At 42.1% G+C, this 25,377-nt stretch overlaps 1 protein-coding gene across 4 annotated transcripts in view; it reads right to left on the minus strand.

The window, feature by feature from the left end:
• cntrl (centriolin) overlaps positions 1–25,377 on the minus strand; it is a 125,385-nt gene that overhangs the window by 86,120 nt on the left and 13,888 nt on the right. For all 4 annotated transcript variants that reach the window (XM_080212526.1, XM_080212527.1, XM_080212524.1 and 1 more), the window contains exons 8-11: positions 21,440–21,559; positions 17,022–17,250; positions 11,800–11,909; positions 3,966–4,160 (exon numbers count right to left, since the gene is read on the minus strand). In XM_080212526.1, coding sequence (XP_080068652.1) covers positions 3,966–4,160; positions 11,800–11,909; positions 17,022–17,250; positions 21,440–21,559 — 654 coding nt within the window. The remainder of the gene's footprint in view (positions 1–3,965; positions 4,161–11,799; positions 11,910–17,021; positions 17,251–21,439; positions 21,560–25,377) is intronic.

Genomic DNA, 25,377 nt, shown 5'->3' on the forward strand with positions numbered 1-25,377 from the left:
CAACGCCGGCATACCCACATCATGACTATTGCCCGAAGAAGTCAGAGAGTAGGGGTGGAAGAATATTTTTCTAGCTGGAGCTCCGTGACTAGCAGTGCCTCACAGTGATCCATACTGGGACTTCTCCTGATGAAAACATAGATGGGTGGGTTAATTAGTTTGCAAACAACACAAAGGTAGGTGAAGTTGTGGATACTGTAGAAGGTTGTCAAAGGATACAGCAGGATATAGATCAGTTGCAGATATGGATGGAGAAATGGCAGATGGAGTTTAATACGAGCAAATGTGAGGTGTTGCATTTTGGGAGATCAATGTTAAGGCTAAATATACAGTTGATGGCAGGACCCTGAACAGCATTGATGTACAGAGGGATCTTGGGGTTCAAGTCCATTGCTCCTTGAAAGTGAGCACAGAAGGTAGATAGGGCGGAAAAAAGGGTATGGCATGTTTGCCTTTATTGATTGGGGCATTGAATACAAAAGTCAGGGTATCATGCTGCAGCTTTATAAAACTTTGTTTAGGCTGCACTTGAGATATTGTGTTCAATTCTGTCGCCATTTTAAAAGGAAGGATATGGAGGCTTTGGAGAGGGTGCTGAAGAGGTTTACCAGGATGTTGCCTGGGTTAGAGGGTATGAGCTATAAAGAGAGATTGTACAAACTAGGGTTGTTTTCTCTGGAACAGCAGAGACTGAGGGAAAGCAGATTGAAGTCAATAAAATTGTGAGAGGCAGAGATAGGACTAACAGTCAGATTCCTTTTCCCAGATTGAAATGTCTAATACTAGGGGCACGTACTTAAGGTGAGGGGAAGTTCAAAGGAGATGCGAGGGGTAAGTTTTTTGCACAGAGAGTGGTAGGTGTCTGGTTCACACTGCCAGGGGGATGGTGTAGGCAGATACAATACGGGCATTTAAGGGGCTTTTAGATTAATCCTTGCATAGTCATGTGCTTAAACAGATATGGACCAAGGGCAGGCAGAAGGGATTACTTTAATTTGGAGTCACGTTTGGCACAACATTGTGGACCGTAGAAACATTAAATTAAACCCACTTAAAATTATACCTTATTTCTAATGTTTACCAATACAAAATATAAATCCCTTTAAACCACCTTTGATTTCCTAACAACTGACATTAAGAGCCTGATTTTACCATCGTGTTGCACCCGTGTGCTGTACTGTTCTATGTTCTAAATGGGTTACCCATATTCTTTCATCTTTTAACTGTGTTACAATCCCAGTTGATGTTATAACTGGAGCAGAAGATCCCAGAATGGAAACCTGGCTCAAAAGATTGTGGTTTTAGTTTTCTTTAAAAAATGTGGAGGAACAGTGTCACAGGACCGCTAATTAGTTTTAACAAATAAAGAAACATGCATTAAACGTGAAAAGTTGGATTATGATACAATACTCCTTTATTCCCCCTTAGCTTAACAAATACACATATGTTTTCAAATTAACACAAATTACAAAGTATGTTTTACATTACAATTGTCTTAGTAACACAAAGTCCCTTTAAACACACAAGTTGGTTGGGGTCACATACAGTCTCCATTCTGAATATCTATGGATTTCTCTTCAAAATTCCCCCAGATGATCATCACATGAGAGTTTCCAAACTCCAGTCCCCAAAAAAAATCATGCTTCAAAATTTTCTTTCACAACAGTACTTTCCATGACAAGATCCAATCCAAGTTTTCCAAATTACTCTTAAATAAAGCTTTTGTTCCACCTTGAATAAATAATCCAGCATTCAGATTTTGTAAGTTGGTCTTCAGGATTTATTTGCCTTGGCTGTTTATAATTGCTTTAACTCTTGATTCCCAGACTCTTAAAACGGCATCAAACTTTTGATTTACCTCGAAAGCTGGCCTACCCATTTTAACACTAGTTACTGCAGCTGTCTCTTTCAATTACAACACTTCATCTGCTTTTCCCTTGAATTCTCCTGAAAAATACTTTGGACTCTGTCCTCTTAGCTTCAATCTTATTAAGGCATTCTTTCTGTTCCAATAACTGGACTACTGGTTCCTTGGGAAGTTTGTCTCATTGCAGTTCCGTTGTCTTGTCTAGCATGTTTTTTCTGGCAGAGTTGATTGATGTTAATTCCCTGAAATCCTATCAAATTCAGCAAAAAACGCCTTCCTACCTTAAAAGGATCCCCACTTGTTAAGCAACAGTCACAATGCTCCTGCTCGCTTATATATATTTCATGCCATAATCTTCTCTAAGCACAATAGAAGCACAGTTTGAACTCAACAGATCCCCACATGTACAAACACCTTTGTCCAGTATTAACTATAAGTTAATAGAAACATTAAATTAAACCCACTTAAAACTGTACTTTATTTCTAATATTTACCAATACAAAATATTTCAACCATCTTTGATTTCCTAACAACTGACATTAAGAGCCCGATTTTACCATCGTGTTGTGCCCGTCTTCAGGCATGAAAATTTGGTAAATTCGGGCATGAGGAGAGTAGTGCAATCTGCACCCACCTCCACGCCGGTTCCCCCTTTCCCAAAGCCCAAAAACGGCCACGATCAGGACCGCCGCCAAAATGGGTGTGACGGCCATTTAAATGGAGGGGGGGGGGTCCATTGCCACTCTCCTTGAGATCAGTGGGGGAAAGGGAGGTCCAAAATGCCCAAAACCAGAGGAGAGGAAGGGGAGTATGCTGCCACTCTGCTTCAGATCAGTGGGAGTGGGGGTCCGCTGCCACTCTGCCTGAGATCAGTGGGGGTGAAAGGGGGTCTGCTGCCACTCTGCTTGAGATCAGTGGGAAGGGGAGGGGGGGGGTGTCCCGCAATCGGTCTGGGTGGTGGAGGGGGTGGGGGGGATAAGGCTGTCAATAATGTTGTGGGGATGGGACAATGTTTGTGGGGGCTGGGGTAGGCATTATCTCGCCTGGGAGGGATATGGCAGCTGAGCGTTGTCCTAACTTTTTTTTACCGCGCGCGCACAGTTGGAGGCTCCAATCGGAGCTGCAGGGTTTCAGGCGCGTTAAGCCCACCCACAGGCTTGTGCAGTATGATTCAGACTCTAATATTTTTGCCGGCAGATTGTGAATTGGGATTCCTCAGAACAGGTCTAAAAGTTGGAACTGAAACACTCCTAGTTTCAAGTCTGCCCAGCACTTAGAATCAAAATGGTAAATTAGGGCCCTAAATGTGCAAAACAATTATTGATGATTTCGGCTGTTCTTAAATCAAAAATTCTTCCTTCTAGTAAAATGGCAATTCTCATGGATAAATGGATGTGTACTAGATTCAAGGAGTACTTTTAACCTTTAAGTTTTAGTCTATTTTTCAAGGAAAGCCCAGCACCTAAATTATTACTGCCACAAAATTACATTTGAGGTCTGCTTTTTTATTTGGCAATTAAAGTGCAATTCCTGTTGAATCCCATTAGTTCAAATCCCATAAGTTCGATTCATAAAGTTTTTGAAAATCTTGTGAAAGAAATATGGCAGCACAGGTTGACACCCTACAGATAGCATTCTACTGATCTCCAATTTGTATACCTAGAAAGAATTAAACTTTGCTAAGGAGGCCAGCATGTACAAAAAAAAATCACTCGATCATTACTTTCTTTAAAAGGTCAGTTTTCATATCATATAACACCTCAAAAATATTCAATGGGAAAACTAGATTTTGATTGTACTGAATTGAATATATGTATTTATATTAACCAATTAGGTGATTAGATTTTTGAATGGTCAATCAGTATGAAATCATTTTGGATCATACTTTCTAGGCAGCCCCAACCTTCAAATGTAATAGCTGAAACAACGCTGAGATTGTAGAAAAAGCTGACACAGATTTATGTTTTCCCGGATTTCCAATTTACTTCTCTCCTTCCCTTCTCCTCTCCTCCCACTGTAAGCAAAAGGAAATGAAAACCCCAGTGACTTGATTCAAGGCAAGATATCAATTTGGCTTTTCTTTTTAATTTCTACTTACATGCCGAGGGTCTTTGGGATCAAGACACTCCAGGACTTTTCCCACATCATCGATCTCACACTGCTTTTTTTCCATTTCCTTCCACTGTCTTTCCATCTGCTCCCCCACTTTCATGGTCTCCTGACGCAATTCATTAATCAGCTGGATCTTCTGTGCCAATTGCTGGTGGAGTCTATCCTTCTCAACTTCTGAAATCTACAAATTGAGTAGAAAGGATGACACTACACTGGGCAGAATATATCACCAAGGTAATTTTCAGGTTGCTTCCACATGAAAACTCCCAAAATATTGTAGTTATCACATTGAACATTTTCCCTAATAACCTTCTCTGCCCGTTGAAGTGGTGGAGGCTGCCTCGCTAAATATTTTTAAGAAGCGGGTTGATGGGTTCTTGATAAGAGAGGGGATTAAGGGTTATGGGGAGAGGGCGGGAAAGTGGAACTGAGCCACAACAGATCAGCCATGATCTTATTGAATGGCGGGGCAGGCTCGAAGGGCTAGATGGCCTACTCCTGCTCCTATTTCTTATGTTCTTATGTTCTTATGTTCAAGGTTTTGTAAAGAGCTTATCATTTGTTCATTGATAATAATACCTACAAGATCAACCCCAAAGCCTTTGCCAGGACATGCACTACAGAAACCAAAATCACTCAAGACAAAACTCCCTCTGTTTGCATGGGGGAACAACTTATTTGCAATTAGTGCATAACCATCACCATGCAAAGGCTTTTGCCATAAACACAGTGCGACAGTACATTAATATGGCATATATTAAAATAAAAGATCTTTGAAAATAAAGGATATAATCTGCTGATTACATTTTTAAATAGTCCTCTCCACTTGCATTTAATTTAAATTGCTTTTATAATGAAGCATAATTAATCACGACTGAACATAAAATAAGGCTACTTTAAAAAAAAACTTCTGTTTTCCAATCTCCTCTCTCAAACCTCTGCCAAATAAAAGGTACAGGTGATGTTTGGCTGCTCATTCACATTTGCTGATAAAACTCCAGAAGAATAATTGTAGGAAAAAATGTAAAAAGGAAGGACTTACTGCCAGTAAGATATGTTTATTCTGGTAATTTAAGCTGTTTATAGTCAATAATAAACTTTTCTGCACGTGCATCAGTCCATGACAGTACTGGCAGGACCGACCACCAAAATGTCCTTGTGGAAATTAAGTCCTATCTTCACATTGCGGATACCGTCCATCATATTAAGTGGCACTACCACCATGCTAAGTGGGGTACATTTTGACTAGATCCAGGAACTCAAAACTGGGGCATCCATGAGGTGCTGTGGGCCATCAGCAGCAGCAGAATTGCACTCAAATAGAATCTGTAACTTCATGGCCTGGCATATGCCCCACTCTACCATTACCATTAAACCAGAGGATCAATCCTGTTTCAAGGAAGAGTGCAAGACAGCATGCCAGCAGCAGCACCAGGCATACCTAAAAATGAGGTGTCAGCTAGTGAATCTACAATTTAGGACAATTTGCGTGTCAAACAGCAGAAGCAGCATGGAATAAATATAGCTAAGTAATCCCACAATTAAATGGATCAAATCTAAGCTCTGCAGTTCTGCCACATTCAGTTGTGAATGGTTGTAGACAAACAACTCACTGCAGAAGGAGGCTCCACAAGTATTTCCATCCATAACGATGTGAGAAACCAACACATCACTGCAAAAAAAGGCAGTTCAGGCATTTGTAATGAGTGGATAATTAATCTTGGCATCCTCTGAAGGTTCCCAGCATCTTCAATACCAGTCTGCAGCCAATTCAATTCACTCCACATGATATCAAGAAATGGCTGAAGCACTGGATACCGCCAAGTCTACGGGCTCCAACATCACTCCAGCAATAACACTGAAAACATTCTCTCAAACTTGTGCGCCCTTAGTCAAGCTGCTCCAACACAGTTACAACTGTAACTGATTGGGAATGGTGTTAGAAACATAGAAATACATAGAAACATAGAACAGTGCAGCACAATACAGGCCTTTCAGCCCTCAATGTTGTGCCGAGCTATGTCCAAACCCAAGATCAAGCTATCCCACTCCCTATCATTCTGGTGTGCTCCATGTGCCTATCTGATAACCATTTGAAAGTTCCTAGGTTCGACTCCATTATCACAGCAGGCAGTGTATTCCACACCCCAACAACTCTGAGTAAAGAATCTACCTTGGACATCCCTCCTATATTTCCCACCATGAGCCTTATAGTTATGCCCCCTAGTAACAGCTACATCCACTCGAGGAAATGGTCTCTGCACACCCACTCTATCTACCTCCCTCATCATCTTACAAACCTCTATTAAGTCGTCTCTCATCCTCCTCTGCTCTAAAGAGAAAAGCCTCAGATCCCTCAACCTTTCCTCATAAGGCCTACCCTCCAAACTAGGCAACATCCTGACAAATCTCCTCTGCATTCTCTCCAATGCTTCCACATCCTTCCTATAGTGAGATGACCAGGACTGCACACAATATTCCAAATGTGGTCTCATCAAGGTCCGATATAGTCGCAGCATAAACCTACAGCTCTTAAACTCAAACCCACTGTTAATAAACGCTAACACACTATGAGCCTTCTTCATGGCTCTATCCACTTTAGTGGCAACATTCAGAGATCCGTGGATATGAACTCCACATCTGTTCCTCCACATTCCTCAGAACCCTGCTGTTGACCCTGTAACCCGCATTCAAGTTTGTCCTACCAAAATGAATCACCTCACATTTATCAGGGTTAAACTCCATCTGCCACTTTCCAGTCCAGCTCTGCATCCTATCAATGTCTCTTTGCAGCCTACAAGAGCCCTCCACTTCAACCACTATTCCACCAATCTTGGTGTCATCAGCAAGTTTACTAACCCACCTTTCAGCCCCCTCTTCCAAGTCATTGATAAAAATCACAAATAGCAGGACCCAGCACTGATCCCTGTGATACACCGCTGGCCGCCAGTCTGAAAATTTTCCCTCCACCACCACCGTCTGTCTTCAATGAGACAGCCAGTTACTTATCCAATCGGCCAAAGTTCCTTCTATCCCACACCTCCCTACTTTCTTCATGAGCCTACCATGGGGAACCTTATCAAACGCCTTACTAAAATCCATGTATACGATATCAACAGCTCTACCTTTGTCTATACACTTAGTTACGTCCTCAAAGAAGTCAATCAAATTTGAGAAGCAGGACTTACTTCTCACAAAACCGTGTTGACTATCCTGGATTAAGCTGCATCTTTCCAAATGGTCATAAATCCTATCTCTCAGGACCCTTTCCATTAACTTACCAACCACCAAAATAAGGCCAACTGGCCTATAATTACCAGGGTCATTTCTATTTCCTTTCTTGAAGAGAGGAACAACATTCGCCACTCTCCAGTCCTCTGGCACAATCCCCGAGGACAGTGAGGACGCAAAGATCAAAGCTAAAGGCTCCGCAATCTCATCCCTTGCCTCCCAAAAGTATCCCAAGATGCATCTCATCTGACCCAGGGGACTTATCGACCCTCAGGTTTTTCAAAATTGCTAATACATCTTCCCTTAGAACATCTACCTCCTCCATCCCATCAGCCTGTATCACATACTCATCCTCAAAAACATGGCCCCTCTCCTTAGTGAACACTGAAGAAAAGTATTCATTCACCTATCTCTTCTGACTCCATTGACAAGTTCCCACTACTATCCTTGACTGGCCCTAACCTCACCCTGGTCATTCTTTTATTTCTCACACAAGAGTAAAAACCCTTGGGGTTTTCCTTTATCTGATCCGCCAAGGACTTCTCATGCCCCCTCCTAGTTCTCCGCAGCCCTTTCTTTAACTCATTCCTAGATTTTGGATTTATGAAGATTTCCAAGAATGTCCATGAGCTGCTCCTAGAATTCCTCTCTTCCGTCAGGCCGTTTTAGGACTGAGACATTGCTTAATTTAGGTACATTGAGACCAATGACATTCGCCGACACTGTTGAACTCTAGTGATTCTCCTGCTTCACAGGCCAATTTATTTGTAACATAGGCAAAAGCCATGATCATGTTGAACGGTGTAGCAGGCTGGAAGGACTTAGTGGTAACATAAGCACTAGGCAATGACCATCTCCAACAACAGAGAATCTAACCAACTCCTTAATGCCATTACACTACATGTTCCTTCACTGTCATGGAGACAAAATCCAGGAACTCATTTCCTCAAAATCATGGTGAGATACACCCACATAGGCAGCAGCAGTTCAAGAAGGCAGCTCACCATCAACTTCTCAAAGTGAATTAAACATGGGCAGTAAGTCTGGTCGTGTGATGTAATGATATGGAGATGCCAGCATTGGACTGAGGTGGGCACAGTAAGAAGTCTCACAACAGCACCGCTCCAAAAGCTTGTGACTCCAAATAAACCTGTTGGACTTTGACCTGGTATTGTGAGACTTCTTACGTGTAATGTAAGTGCAGGACGGGCTGTGTTTTCACGAGCTCTGGCATCACTCATCTTTTAATCCATTTTTCACCATTGTTCAATGCATAGGAGTGATGTTAGTATTCTGCAAAAGTACATGCAGAAAAATTATGTTTGGTGTCAATTGGATTATCCTGATGCTCCTCTCCCTTGGAGGCTTCCTTTCTTTATTTAGTTCAGTAAAGTGTTTATATAGGCTCTGATTTGTTATAGTTAATCCTAGAGGGCTTTCCTTATTTCCTTGGGAGGAGGCGGGTCATAGCTTTTCGAGATACCATGTTAGTGGATCTCTTGATTTTTCTTCTCCTTGTTGGTTGGATTTCCTTGGTGGAAAATGATTTAACTTTTCCAGTGACAGGCAACCTTTTTGCTGCTTCTGATATGACTGGAGAGGAGAGAGGTTTGTAGTGTTGCAAGCCAAGGTGAAACTTGAGTTCCTGGCTTTATGGCTTCTGTACGAGAACGTACACTGCCACGCCACATCTGTACAGATGGCACTATCCTGAGGTTTCCCTTTCACTGCTTGGAGGCCCTGAGATACCGAGTTAGGCCCCGTTTGATTGTATATTGCCCCACAAAGGATCCCATTTTAGTGTAGTTCTATCTTTGTTATCCTGTGGAGGGAGATGTGCACCATGGGGCCATGTGCTCATGATTGTATCCTGTTATCCTGAGATTCCCCACTCTTCCTTCTATCCTTTCTTTATCCATATGAGGGGAAATGCCAAAAACAATGATTGGCATCACTGCTAACTGAAATCATTTGTATTAATACTGCTGGTCCTTTCTGTATGTTTATGTGGAGCAATGGTTACTCTGTACTGTACTAGATTTTAGGGATTTGTTGCATTTCGTGGCAAATGTAAAATGAAATCTTTCGACAAAAACATCCCGTAATAAAAAGTAGAATTTTGTGGCTTAATACATTTTTTAAAAGGTTACTGGCCCCTACCAAGGTGCCACTTTGATAGAACTTATCAAAGGAAATAACAAGGGAAACTTTCAAACAGAACATGATTACAACACAGATTCATGATATTTTTACAAGGAGGGACAACAAACCATTATCTTTAGTATGGCACTTTCTTTCAATGTGTTGTTTAAATTATTTTAAATAGATTGCTGGCTAAAAAGAAATGCTTACTATGCTGTGGTCAGACTGGGATTTCCTGGATATCTGATGCAGAGAGTCTCAAAAGATATAGCTGGAAAGCATAACTGTTTCAGCTAATAGAAAGAGGCCTATCCCTGCAACATAATGGGCAAATGTTGACATAAAAAGTGAAACTAAAAAAGTGGGACACAAGAAGTAAGGCTAATATAGTTAAATACATGCCACATGATTCTGAACAGCTCAGTATTTACACAGATTGTATAAAGATAGATGTATATCGTCATTGATTTCCTGAGGATAGGCTTGTGTATGGTTTCTGACTGTAAATTGTGTTAATCCTAACCTGTAGTTTTAATAGGTAAATTCAAATTGCTGTAGCTATTTCCCCTTTGCTGAGGGGAATTAGATAGGTTAAATTCGGGAAGACCAGGAGACAGAGGTAAAAGATACGCAAGCATAGAACTGCGTTAGATTTTAGGACGCACTGCTTTTCATGGAGAGTCCCTGACCGCCGGCACATTGTTTATTACATGCATGAACAAGATTTCTGCAGCTTGCAGTTGGATGCATTTTGGATATGTTGAAATTTGTTGAGGATGGGAGGCCAGACGAGAGAGAGTAAAAACAACTTCTGGCAAAAACACACTTAAGAACTGTTTTGGTGGTGAAGGTGCTGAGGATTGGTAATGTTATACAGATATAAATAAGATTGGAGTTCAAAGCATAATTCAGAATGAAATAGAATGCATTGGTTTTGCAGTCTGAGCAAATAGTCAATCGGGGAGTAGAATCAATAGCTGCAGTCTTCTTGATGTTAAGCTGGAGAAAAAAACCATCGCTCAACTGTGACTTAATGTCAGTGCGGATACCTGAACAACACAAGATGCTTGTGTGGTCAAGAGATTTGATATATAAAAGCCTGTGGATGAGGAAGAGGACAGTTCTAAAGATGGAACTTTGGGAGGTTTTAGAGGTGACAGGTTTTAAATATTATTTTCCACACATGGCTGTCACTGGCTAGGCCAACATTTGTGCACCTCCAGTTGTTCATAAGGAGGTGATTTTGTGCTACCTTCTTTAACTGCTGCAGTCCATCTGGTGTAAATACGCTCACAATGCAGTTAGGGAGGAAGTTCCAGGATTTTGACCCAGTGACAGTGAAGGAACAGTGATATAGCTTCAAGTCAGGATGATGTATGGCTTTGAGGGGAACTTGTAACCGCTGGTGTTCTCATGTATCTGTTGCCGTTGTCCTTCTGGGTGGAAGAGGTCACAGATTTGAAGATGCTCTTGAAAGAATCTTGGTAAGTTGCTGCAATGCATCTTGTATATGGTATACACTGCTGCCACAGTGCAATGAGCGGTGAAGGCAGTGAACGTTCAAAGTGGTGGAGGTGAGGTGCCAGTCAAGCAGGCTGCTTTGTCCTGGATGGTCAAGCCTCTTCAGTGTTGTTGCAGCGACACTCATACTATCAAGGAGACCACTTCATCTAACTGAGGACTTGTGCATTAGATGTGGGCAGGCTTTGGGAGTCAGGAGATGCTCATCACAGAATTCCCAATCTCTGTCTTGATCCTGTAGCCATGGTATTTACATGGCTGATCCAATTTCTTGTCAATAGAAACCTCCAAAATATTGACAGTGGTGGGGGGTGGGGGTTCAGCAATGGTAATGCCTTTGAATGTCAAGTATTAGTTTCTCTTTTGTTGGAGATGGCCATTGCTGCCACTTTCCTGGCATTAATATTACTTGCTATTTATCAACTCAAGCTTGAATATTGTGCAGGTCTTGCTGCATATGAACACCGACTGCTTTGGAATCTACACAGGCACGGATGGATGTTCATCATGAAGCCTTTGATGCTTTCGGATAAAGAGGAATGGAACTGTGCTAAAATGTCAGACTGCTCCTTGACTATCAATATGCCAAACAAATCTTCCTGAACTTTACAGGTATTATATTTTTAAAATATTCAAACTTTTCTGAGCATTTATTCTTAATAAACACAGAGGTACATTCAAAATGACAGCACTATGATCACACCATTACCAGAAATTTTAACTTAATGTGATTGCCTCACCAGCAGAATTTCCTGACTCTATTGTCCAATCACCAAGGAGTACATTTTAGCTGTATGTTCTTTGTACTTGTCGTACCCACTATACTAGTTGAGTTTGTCCACGTAGAAAACCCTCACTGATGAAATAATCTCCAACTGCACGTTCGTAGCACCTAGATATTTCAATCTTAATTAACCAATACACACCCGCTTTTGTGCTGCCAACTGCTCCAGATTTTTCAGCTCTTCAACTGTTCTCAAGACTTGCTGCTGTGTCCTTTCCTTTTCACTCTGTAATTGCTGTAATGACTCTTCAGCTATGAAAAATCATAAGAAAAATGTATATGAAAATGTGGATGTTAAGCAGGATGATTACTAGCTTTTACTTGCATTGTTCAACCTGGAACTCACAATCACAGTACATCAGGAAATTTTAATTTGGCGTTTTAGAAATCAAGCTTGCATTTGAAATTTCTTAAGTTAATATAGTAGAATCCACTCATTCAATCATAATAATATACAAGTCATACACCTATTTTATGATTGTGTTTCAACGTTCTTTGTTGAGATACATAAATACGTGAAAATACAACTTTTGTATTCCTTATATTTCTTCATGCTTTTGGGGTGCCAGATCAGAAACTCCAGGTATATTATGAAGACAGTCTAAACCCTCATCAATTTCTTAAGATAAAAGCAAAATACTGCGGATGCTGAAGTCTTGAACAAAAACAGAAAATGCTGGAAAATCTCAGCAGGTCTGACAGCATCTGTAGCGAAAAAACAGGGCCAACGTTTTGAGTCTTGATGACTCTTCATCAGTGCTGTTTTGGCATTAGTCCAAGGATCAGATGTTTGACTCCAGATGTAATTCTACTGACACAATGGGCACTTTTATCAAAGCAAACTTTATTTAACAACGCATTCCAACTATAACAAATCAATTAGCTTAACCTTTAACAATTGAACAATTCTTAAACATGACAAGATACAAGTCTTAACTGCTAACTTATCGCTACAAGTTCCAATTCAAGCAATATTCCTCTCATAGACTTAAAGTCCCCTCTTTAAAGCTAGTTAGCAAAACGCAGGCATACTTGCTTTGTCTTAACAGTCATAAAGTTTTCAAAACACCCCTGGAGATAGAGACAGGCAGACATTTTTCTGGCAGTCAAGTAATAACTGTTCATATTTCAAAATAAACTGAAAACAATATTTATTTCCTGCAAGCTTAGCACCTCCCATTAAGTACATGACTCTGTCCCTGACAATCAACCTAACCAAAACTTTACCCTGAAACCCCAGTGAAATCTAAATAAACAAAAGATCCATTAATTCTACAAAGAAACACCTCCCTAGCTAAAATCAATTAGTCTGTATTCTTAAATCTGCTGCATATCTCCCAGACAAACCAACTCTTGTAACAAAACACTGCCTCGTAAAGCAACTCCACCTTAAACATAAAATATATCAAAGTAGCACAGTATCATCATAATTCATTGATAATGAATCAATGACACTGACATATGGCATTGCACCAATTTCACAACCTTGTAATAACACTGCCAATGGCACAGAACCTGGCAATTTCATGTTGAACATGAAGCAGTTTGAAAAACAAATGGAATTTACTTTATACATTTCACCTATGAGAAAAGGAAATACAGCTGTTGAACTTGACAGCTTCAAAACTTGTTTATTTTCACAAAATATACCTTTTTAATACTAAAATAAGGCCTCCATAATTTGAGCCTTTTGTAATCCTTTCAAAGAACTGAAAAAATGATTTCTTTCCTGCAATGGTTCTAGCAGTGCTACCTTACTTGAGTGTAATTCTTAATGCCAGACAAGATAGCGAATGTTGATGAGCTCTTTAGTCAATAGATAGAATCACACTGAACCTGATTGACATGTCACCCAATAATACCCACAAGCGCACTCTCCAAAAAGAGGTTGTCATTGATTGGCAACCTATGGCAGAAATCATTGCTGATTTATCCTCAATTAACAAGGTACTCCAAGGCTAAATATAAGTGCTTCTCACCAAGAATCAAAATTGGGAGATTTCTGGATTCGAGGTTTTGTACAATGTTTTGTGGTACATTTATCATATAGGAAATTCTTCAATAGATTTGGGCTATCAAGATAATTGATTTAAATATTTTTGAGAGTTTCAGTCATTAAAATGTCTTTTTTTTAAAACTGAATTTATTTTCTTTTTACGAATTTAATTAATTTTTCACTGCATAAGTGTTTTAGGTGTGATAGGGGAGGGTTGAAAAGAGGAGGGGGAGTGGCGCTCTTAGTTAGGGAGCAGATCACAGCAGTGCAGAGGGAGGATAACATGGGGGGGTTGGGAATTGAGTCTCTGTGGGTGGAGTTGAGGAATAGGAAGGGGGCCATTACTATGCTAGGAGTGTACTATAGGCCGCCCGATAGCCCGCGGACAGTGGAAGAGGGTATACGTAGGGTCATTTTGGATAAGTGTAGGAAGAATAGGGTTGTTGTAGTGGGAGATTTTAATCTCCCTGGGGTGGATTGGAAGGTGCCTAGAGCTGGGGGGTCTGATGGGAAGGAATTTGTAAGACGCGTATTGGAAGGATCCTTGCAACAGTATGTAGATAGCCCGACTAGAGAGGGGGCGATACTGGATTTAGTTCTGGGAAATGAGCCGGGTCAGGTGGTTGAGGTTGCGGTAGGCGAACATGTGGCTAATAGCGACCACAACTCCGTCTACTTTAGGATACGAATGGAAAAAGATGAGAGCTGTCCTAAGGGGAGGGTGCTAAATTGGGGGAAGGCTAGATACAGCCGGATTAGGCAGAAGCTTAGGGATACAGACTGGGATAGGCTGTTGGAAGGCAAGACCACGTTAGGCATGTGGGAGTCTTTCAAGGGAAAACTGCAAAGGGTGCAGGAAAGGCATGTGCCGGTTAGGAGAAAGGATGGGAAAGGTAGGATTAGGGAACCGTGGATTACTAGAGATATAGAAGACCTGGTTAGGAAGAAACGAGAGGCGTATGTCAGGTCTAAGCAGCTGGGAACGGAGAGAGCATTGGAGGAATACAGAGAGAGTAGGAGGGATCTCAAACGGGGAGTTAGGAGAGCAAAGAGGGGGCATGAGATGGCTTTGGCAGGTAGGGTTAAGGAGAATCCAAAGGCGTTTTATTCCTATCTTAAGAACAAAAGGGTGGCTACGGGTAAAATCGGTCCTCTCAGGGACAGACGTGGGGAATTGTGCTTAGAGGCAGAGGGAATGGGAGAGATCCTGAATGAATACTTTGCGTCGGTATTCATGAAGGAGAGGGGCTGGATGTCTAGTACGGTCATTGAGGGAGCGGTAGACCAATTGAAAGGTCTATCGTTTACGAGGGAAGAGGTGTTAGGGCTTTTAGAGGGCATTAAAACCGATAAATCTCCGGGGCCTGATTGCATTTATCCTAGGCTGCTTAGAGAGGCAAGGGATGAGATTGCTGGGCCTCTGACGCTTCTCTTGGACACAGGTGAGGTCCCAGAGGACTGGAGGATAGCGAACGTGGTACCGTAGTTTAAAAAGGGTAGGAGGGATAGCCCGGGTAACTATAGGCCGGTGAGCTTAACGTCAGTGGTAGGTAAGTTGATGGAGAGGATTCTTAGGGATAGGATGTATGCGCACTTGGAGCATTGCGATCTGATTAAGGATACGCAGCATGGCTTTGTCAAGGGGAAGTCTTGCCTTACAAATCTGGTAGAATTCTTTGAGGAGGTGACAAAAACGGTTGACGAATGTCAAGCCGTTGATGTCATCTATATGGATTTCAGTAAGGCATTTGACAAAGTCCCTCATGGTAGGTTGGTACAGAAGATTAAAGCTCATGGGAAATGTGGTCAGGTATCTAGATGGGTAGAGAACTGGCTTGCAAAGAGGAGTCAGAGAGTAGTAGTGGAGGGATCTTTTTCTAGCTGGAGGTCTGTCACTAGTGGTGTGCCGCAGGGCTCGGTACTGGGACCTCTTCTCTTTGTAGTGAGTATAAATGATCTGGAAGAGGGAGTAGGTGGTGTGATAAGCAAATTTGCTGATGACACCAAGATGGCTGGATTGGCAGGCAGTGAGGAGCAGTGTCTGGCAATACAGCGGGATATTGATAGGCTGGTTGATTGGGCAGATACGTGGCAAATGGAGTTTAATCCGGATAAATGTGAGGTGATGCATTTTGGCCGGAATAACGTAGGGGGAAGTTATATGATAAAGGGTAAGCCCGTAAGGAGTATAGAATCGCAGCGAGACCTGGGGGTGCAAGTGCACAAGTCTTTGAAGGTGGCAGTGCAAGTGGAGAGTGTGGTGAAGAAAGCCTATGGTATGTTAGCCTTTATAGGAAGGGGTATAGAATATAAGAGCTGGAGTCTAATGTTGCAGTTGTATCTGGTCACCTTACTACCGGAAGGACGTGGAGACTCTGGAGAGAGTGCAGAGGTGGTTTACCAGGATGTTGCCTGGTATGGAAGGACTGGGGTATGAGGAAAGATTGAAGAAATTGGGGCTCTTTTCCCTTGAAAGACGCCGACTGAGGGGGGATCTAATAGAGGTATATAAGATTATGAAGGGCATAGATATAGGAAATAGCTTACCTCTGTTTACTCTAATAGAGACAGGTAGGACAAGGGGCCATGGACTTAAGGTGAGGGGGGAGAGGTACAACACAGATATTAGAGGGAGGTTTTTCACACAGAGGGTAGTGGGGGTATGGAATGCTCTGCCAAGTAAGGTGATGGAGGCAAACACACTAGAGTCCTTTAAGAGTAACTTAGACAGGCACATGACTGAGTTGGAGATGGGTGGATATAGGAGATCCTTTTAAATAAGGGTCATTAGCACTGGGGCATTCCTGGTAATGTAAATGGGTATAGTATGATAATAATGTTTTTTCTCTTTTCATTCACAGGTTTTAAGTTGGTCCACCTCGTGTCCAACGAGGGGCATACACGCGATGGGTCGTACTGGGGCTGCTCTTGGTTGTTCAAGATTGGCCTAGTGCTTCATGTCGTTAGTGTGTGCCTAAACTGGACAAGATACTAGGCAAGACGACAGCTCAGCAACTATTGCTGATTGGTGTGCAGACACATGGATTTGGGCCAGTGTCTGTGGGAGTTTACGCATTCTCCCCGTGCTTGCGTGGGTTTTCTCCGGGTGCTCCGGTTTCCTCCCACACCCCAAAGATGTGCTGTCAGGCTGATTGGCAGGAATAAATTGTCCCTAAATCAGTTTCCCTCAATCTGGATGGCCATAAAACATTAGACAGGGGTCGTGGGTAGAGAGGTGGACTGGTGGTGTTGAGATGGCGGCACGGGCTCGTTGGGCCAAAGGGCTTGTTTCCCGGGCTGATTTTGTTCTTTGTTACAGAAAGCAATTTAAGAGCACAATTTTGAAATGTAATTCTAGAATTCTTTACCTTTCTGAATTTTCCTTTCTTTATCTTCCAACTGTACATCAAGAGCTTGATGCAGTTTTGCTCTCACTTCCTCATTCTTTCCCTGATCAACCTCATCGAACTGAATTTTTCCAACTTTTCCATGCTGCACTGGATCAGCGATATGTTCCTCTTGAATATAGAGATTTCTCTTATATCTGGCCTTCCCAATATATGGGCTCTCATTAGGGATTTCTTCTAATGCAAAATTCTGTAAAATGGTTCAGTTAAAAATAAAATCCAAGACTGCACCTCAGAAGAACTATCAAGTTATTAAATCTAAGATCCGGTGTCCTTCACACAAAATAAAAATACTAAGTCATGTCCAAAGAAATTTGTGAAAAGAATGTTCATAAAGTCTTTGGTAAAATCATTCTTGTGCGATTATGAATAGAAAACAGGAATATTGACTGCCGGAACAAAATGTTTATTAAGTACCAAAAAAGAGCTGAAGCATGTGAAAATAAGAATGTAGTTCCATAACAAAAAAAACACAATGTGAAGAGAAGCAAAGTATTAATGATTGTGTTTAGAGATTCCTCACCCTCCTTTCGTTTCTCTCACAACATTCCACAACTGAACAGGTGAATAGCTATACTTCCAGAGATTTGCCAAATTGGTTGTCATGAGATATTGAAGAACCAGTTGTAACTTGTACATTAATTTTGTCTTACTCTCAGTTGGAAATAGGTTTCTGCTGTGCATTCTGAACCGTTGGTCTGAACTGTGCTGGGACCAGAGTGCTGGCGAATCGAGTAAAGAGGACTGTAGACAGGGCTTTAAACTAATTGGGGGGGGGGAGGGTGCAAGGGTAGGTGATGTTACGAGGTCTAAAGTTAAGGAGAGGGTACAGGTAAGGGAAGAAGCCGAGGATGTCCCAATAATAGAGGGAGTAGGGGGCGTGAGTATAGTTGGTGGCGTTGCGGCAAATAGGGTCCAGGTGAAGGCTGGGATGAAAGCACTTTATCTGAATGCACGAAGCATTCGGAATAAAGTGGATGAGCTGGTGGCGCAGATCGACACAAATGGATACGATCTGGTGGCCATTACAGAGACGTGGCTGCAGGGTGACAGGGACTGGGAACTGAATGCACAGGGCTATCAAGTGTTTAGGAAGGATAGGCAGGAGGGAAAAGGGGGGGGAGGCATAGCTCTGCTGATTAAGGATAGCATCACGGTGGTAGCAAGGGATGATATTGGAGCCAAGGAGCAGAGGGTGGAATCGTTGTGGGTGGAGATTAGGAACAGCAAAGGGAGGAAGACGCTGGTGGGTGTCGTCTATAGGCCCCCGAATAATGATCTGGAGGTGGGGCGGGCTGTTAACGCGCAAATAAGTGCGGCGTGCAGGAATGAGACGGCCGTAGTTATGGGGGATTTCAATCTGCATATTGATTGGTTGACCCATGTTGGACGCGGGGGGCTCGAGGAAGAGTTCTTGGAATGCTGCCGGGATAGTTTCCTCGAACAGTGTGTGTTGGAGCCGACGAGGGAGCGAGCTATCTTGGATCTGGTGCTATGTAATGAGGCGGGTAGAATTAGGGACCTTGTGGTGAAGGATCCTCTTGGGGAGAGTGATCATTGTATGGTGGAGTTTCTGGTGCAGATGGAGGAGGAGAAAGTAGGTTCCCGGACACGCGTCCTTTGTTTGAATAGAGGGGAGTACGGTAGGATGAGAGAAGAATTGGTGAATGTGGACTGGGGGAGCGCGTTGGAGGGAGGGTCTGTTGAGGAGCAGTGGAGGATCTTTAAGGAGATCTTTCTTGGTGCTCAGCGGAAATTTATTCCGATGGTCAAAAAGGATAGTAGGAGGAGAGGTAATAAGCCGTGGATAATGAAGGAGGTGAAGGAAAGTGTTAAACTAAAAGCGGAGGAATTTAGAGTAGCTAAGAGTAGTGGGCAAGAAGAGGATTGGGAGAGGTTTAAATGTCAACAAAGATTGACAAAGAAGTTGATAAAGAAGGGTAGGAGAAACTATGAAGCTGGGCTAGCGCTTAATATAAAAAAGGATAGCAAGAGTTTTTATAAATATATAAAAAGGAAGAGGCTGGCTAGGGTGAATGTTGGTCCTTTAGAGGATGAGAAAGGGGACCTAGTGGTAGGGGATGGGGATATGGCTAAGGTATTGAATAACTTTTTTGTTTCTGTCTTCACGGAGGAGGACGTGAATAATTTGCCGGGTATTAGCGATGGAAAGGTGGTAGGACTGGAGGGTCTTAATGACATTACTGTTACTAGAGAGGCGGTGCTCAACAGACTGGAGGGGCTGATTGTGGACAAGTCCCCAGGACCGGATGGAATGCATCCGAGGGTTCTGAAAGAAATGGCGGAGGTGATAGTGGATGCCTTGGTGGTTATTTTCCAGACGTCGCTGGATTCCGGGGAAGTGCCGGATGATTGGAAAACAGCTAATGTTACACCGTTGTTTAAGAAGGGTGCCAGGCAAAAGGCGGGGAATTATAGGCCGGTTAGTTTAACGTCTGTGGTAGGTAAAATGTTAGAATCTGTCATTAAGGAGGAAATTGCGAGGCATCTTGAAGGGAATTGCTTGATAGAGCAGATGCAGCACGGTTTCATTAAAGGGATGTCGTGTCTGACAAATTTGCTGGAGTTCTATGACAGTGTGTCTAGGGCGGTGGATAGAGGAGAGCCGGTGGATGTGGTCTTTCTAGATTTTCAGAAGGCGTTTGACAAAGTACCTCACAAGAGGTTATTGCAGAAGGTCGAGGGACATGGAGTTGGGGGTAGGGTGTTAGCGTGGATAGAGGATTGGTTGTCAAATAGGAGGCAGAGAGTGGGGGTCAACGGGTGCTATTCGGATTGGCGGATGGTGACTAGTGGAGTGCCCCAGGGGTCGGTGCTGGGGCCTCAGCTTTTTACCATTTATATAGATGATCTGGAGGAGGGAACCGAGTGTAGAGGGTCGAAATTTGCTGATGACACCAAGATTGGGGGAACGGCAAATTGTGTGGAGGGTGTGGAGAGTCTGCAGAAGGATCTAGATAGGCTGGGCGAATGGGCCAGGAAATGGCAAATGGAATTTAATGTTGGCAAGTGTGAGGTGGTCCACTTTGGTAGGAAGAATGGTAGGAAGGACTATTACTTACGGGGCGAAAAACTGCAGCAGGCGACGGTGCAGAGGGACCTCGGGGTCCTTGTGCATGAGTCGCAAAAACCCAGCTTGCAGGTGCAGCAGCTGGTCAGGAAGGCGAATGGGATGCTGGCCTTCATAGCAAGGGGGATTGAATATAAAAGTAGGGAGGTCTTGCTGCAGCTGTATAGGGCATTGGTGAGGCCGCAGCTGGAGTACTGTGTGCAGTTTTGGGCGCCGCACCTGCGCAAAGATATTTTGGCCTTGGAGGGAGTGCAGAGGAGGTTTACTAGGCTGATACCGGAGTTGAGGGGGTTGAGCTATGAGGAGAGGCTGAATAAACTAGGCTTGTACTCGTTAGAGTTTAGAAGAATGAGGGGAGATCTCATTGAGACATATAAGGTGATGAATGGGATGGATAGGATAGAGGTGGAAAGACTCTTCCCGCTCAAAAAAGACAGTAGGACTAGGGGGCACAGCCTCAAGATAAAAGGGGGGCGGTTTAGAACAGAGTTGAGGAGGAACTTCTTCACTCAAAGGGTGGTGAATCTCTGGAATTCTCTGCCCGTTGAAGTGGTGGAGGCTGCCTCGCTAAATATTTTTAAGACGCGGGTTGATGGGTTTTTGATAGGAGAGGGGATTAAGGGTCATGGGGAGAGGGCGGGAAAGTGGAACTGAGCAGCGACAGATCAGCCATGATCTTATTGAATGGCGGGGCAGGCTCGAAGGGCTGGACGGCCTACTCCTGCTCCTAGTTCTTATGTTCTTATGTTCTTATTCCATGTCGTGATATGGGAATTGGACAGGCAAGTGGAATTGAGGTGGAAGATCAGCCATGATCTTATTGAATGGCAGAGTAGGCTTGAGGGGCTGGATGGCTTATTCCCTGCTCCAATCACTTAAGTTCTCATACATCATCTCTTAAGCCAAAACTAAAAGCTTTCTAAGCAGTGAAATCAAAAAAAAAATCACAATTATATAATAATGCTAGAATCTATCATTCCCTGCAACTTCACTGTCTAATTGCAGAAAAATCAGTTTATTACCAAATGATTTCTTTGGAAACAAACCCCCAAAAACTGTACAGTGTGTTGCTATAGTTAGTTAGCCAAAATCCAATTTGCTGAAAATGATAACTCAAATCAGCTAATAAAAGGACCTATGGCTGTAATTGTATGAATTGTTGGATGCACAAACAAAACAGACAAGACAAGTAATCCTTTACTTTTGCTTCATTGGATTAAAACCTCTTCCATCAAAATTGGTCATCAGCAATAGATAAACAACCTAATAAAGTAAGGTTTCACATTACCACAGCTGGAAAGTGATGCAGTGGTTCAAATTTGGCATCAATTTTGTAAAATGCTAGTTCCTGTTCCAGCTGATACTGCTTATGACAGGCCCGTGTCAACTCTGCTGTCTTCTGCTTCAGCTGTCACAGAGAAGAAAAAAAAAGTGAAAAATACCAAAGCATAGTATTCATCAAGTCTAACAATTTGAAGTGGGTTCTTCTTTCTCCTCTTGACTTAAAAGTTGATTTGCCCCTGAGTTTCCAAGGCAGAAAAGGTGATCAGCCAATAATCTAAGAAGCTCTAGTGACAAATCCAAGTTGCTCAATTGAAGAGAAATCCATCCCCTTTGTTTCTGTTCAGTGATAGAAATGATCTTTCACTAAATCAGTATTCTAAGACATGAGTTCAACCAGCCAGATGTTTTCATGACAAGCGAAGTCTAACATGACAAATTAAATGCATTTTTATACCAAAGAAATTCTTTAATACCACCTAGAAGTGATTTCAAAATCTAAAATTATTTTCTGAACATTTTATCTGCAGGTAGATGTTGTTTTCCATGTGGCAGTCACTATCCAAGAAGTTATAATATTTTATGTATACAGATTGCTTATTTTAAATAATCAAATGTTGAAATTTACTAGCTCAACAGATATAATTACAGATTTCTCCATTTTCTTTTTGTTATTCAAATCTTTCCCAATACATGTCAAGTCACAAGCACACACACACACAGACAGTTAAAATTACAACAATGAACACAGAGATCACACTTGGGATAACTTTGAAAATATTTCTTCTGCAATTCTTAACAGTCTAATAATAATAACGAAACATAAATGTTAACTAATATGTCAGCTTCATTAACTACACATAAACCTACTCTTCCCCGCTGAAGTCTCACTCACTCATCACCTGCGATCTCATCAATTTCTATTGATTCCAAGATCCTCAATTAAAGTTCTTCCACAATCTTACCCTGACCACTGGAACTTGCTGCAACACTGTTTCCTAGCACATTTTGCTGATTTAAACCTGGAACACTTCTCAATGCACCACCACTGATGGCAGATTCTGCAGTGTTTTCAACTCTACATTATTTGTGCAATGCTTTTATTCATTCACTGAATGTAATATTTTTTGTCTGTTGCAAGCTTCTTATTTCTGTAAGCTGACCAGCATTTTTGACAGCATATTTGATCTACTAATGCAAAATCTTCCAGGTTTTCCAATAGCATTAACTATTATGAATATTGTCTTCTTTTATACCAATACGTAACGTTTTGTTCACTAAGAAGCTTCAGGGATGATTTTGCACCCCAAACACTGAAATCCTTTGTGTGATCCCTGCTGCATGCAACAGGAGCACCATAGGCTATGATACCTGAAGGCAAGTGTGCAGTAAGGCCTCAATAGCCAGCGGCAGGAAAAACTGCAGAAAAGCAATGGGTTAAAAAAAATGTAAAATGAAACACTGAATCGAATAAGATTATAGAATCATACAAATTGTTAGCATGGTTTAAGAAAAACTCAGTTTAAAATAAGCTGCTTGATCAAGCTGAGACAAAAAACAAAACTTCGCAACTGCCAGTGTTTCCAAACATGCTAGTTGTTGTGCTCACCCCATGCAAATAAAAGAACAGTACACAAAGTACAACACATACTTTGTTTGTGTTCAAAGAAAAACTCTACATATTTCAACATGCAGGCAGATTAGATGATAAAAATAGATGAGCTGTACATTCTATTTTTCCACTGGCTACCTTCACTGGGAACAAAGATGCAGCACGTAGCAGGGGGAGTGTTGTGAATAACCAATGATACCAGCTAAAGGGAGAAAAGCAAGCACATGTTGTCAGCACAAATTATAAACATCTGTAAAGAGTGTAAAGTATATACAGCACATTACACTTCCAGAGTTAAAAACAAACTTGCACAATTGTTGACACAATTCATTATCAATTGCAAGCATGTTCATCTGACAGATAGATTTTTGGTATCAAACTCAGAGCAGGGTTTCAAGCTCAGATGCATCACTTTCACAATATTGATCTAAAATGTATCAGAAATGAATTTTGAGATTTTTTTACATTACTGTCTACAATATCAAATAAGGTGAGCAAAAGGGCCCTTCCTCTGACGCATCCCTGCCCCACCCCACCAGAGAGGGCATGATGCATCAGTTGGAGTACCCATTTCTGATTCTCTGCTTAGGGAAAACAGCCCCTAATTAATTCGGGGGTAGGAAAGGGCTGTATGGGAATCCCACATATTGACCATGGGATGCCAATTAGGCATATGAGTCACTGAGAGCCAATTATCCCTGACCCTACTGGAGTTTAGTGGTGGTGGAGTGATTTAATAGGTCTTGCATTGTTATCCCCTAGCTCCCAAAGGCTGCCCAGTTGGTTTGCTGCAGCTTTGAGAGGGGGTGGGGGCAGGATCTCATTGACAGAAATTTGATGCCTGATCAAAGGACACGTATGAGGGTGGGAGTGCTGAAAACCAACCTTCCTGCCCTTCCTCTGACCTGTCCCCGCCCCTCCTCACCAGTGACTCCAATCCATTAATTTGATTAGTATCGAATACTCACGTCGATAACAAAAATAGAAAATGCTGGAAAATCTCAGCAGGTCTCACAGCATCTATGGTGGTGAGGGAATAGAGCTAACATTTCGAGTCTGGATGACACTTCGTCAGAGCTCGTATTGAAGTATGTCAATAAACTGTAGTTAACACTGTTACAAGTATGAATTCAGTAAGAAGTCTCACAACACAACACAATAGAAAGGCATATTTTTCTATGCCCTGTTTGTGATCAGAACTTCCCACTCACTTGACGAAGGAGCAGCATTCCAAAAGCTAGTGGCATTTGCTACCAAATAAACCTGTTGGACTTTAAGCTGGTGTTGTGAGACTTCTTACTGTGTTTACCTCAGTCCAACACCGGCATCTCCACATCACAAGTTTGAACTACTCACAGCTTTCTTTTTGGTTAACATTTTCACCAGAGATTTTGAGTGACATTGGCCAGGAAATACCTTGGAAATACTCCCACCATGTTACATTATCAGAAGTGCAGCATCACACATTATTAGGCTTTCACCATTCGAGTGAAGTCACATCAATAGTAGTTGAGGAATTTTCAGATGGTTTTGCAGCTCTACTAGTGGTTTCACTCAGTCACAACTTTCTGCAATAGACCCTCGCTCTCCAAGCCTCTTGTCATGCATAGAAGCGGAGGGTAAGGCTGATAAATGACTACATTTGATCACTTTTACCAAGGAAGGAGATGCTGCCAAAGTCGTGATGAAAGAGAAGGTAGTTGAGACACTGAATCAGCTAAAAGTTGACGGAGCAATATTTGAAAGGTTGGTTGCACTCTGATGATGCTGAGGGAAGTGACAATGGCAATTGCTGAGGCACGCACCACAATCTTTCAACCCATCTTAGATGCAAGGGTGGTGCCAGAAGACTGGAGAATTATAAATTCCACACCTTTGCTCAGAAAAGGAGAACAAGAATAAACCCTGTAACTACAGGCTCGTAGATTTACCTTTGATGGTGAGGAAGCTTTAGCACAATAATTCAGGACAAAACTGACTGTCACTTGTGCCTTGGAAATGGTGCAAGTGTGAATTAATTAAGGAAAGCAGATTTGTTAAATGCAAATCATGTTTAACTAATTTGACTGAGTTCCTTGGTGAGATGATAGGGAAGGTTTATGAAGATAATGCAGTTTATTTGCTGTACATGGATTTCTAAACGATGTTTGATGAGTGCCACATAAGCTTATCAGCAAAGCTAAAACTCATGGAATGAAAGAGATAGTGGAAGAATGGACATAAAGTAGGCTGAGTAATAGGAAGCAGTGATGAATGGTTGTTTTTAGACGATAGTGGGGTTTCCCCAGGGATTGGTATTAGGACCTTTGCTTCTCTTGATATATAATAATGAC

Source organism: Carcharhinus amblyrhynchos, chromosome 25, assembly GCF_965287045.1.
Source record: "Carcharhinus amblyrhynchos chromosome 25, sCarAmb.v2.hapA, whole genome shotgun sequence".
Lineage (NCBI taxonomy): Eukaryota > Metazoa > Chordata > Chondrichthyes > Carcharhiniformes > Carcharhinidae > Carcharhinus > Carcharhinus amblyrhynchos.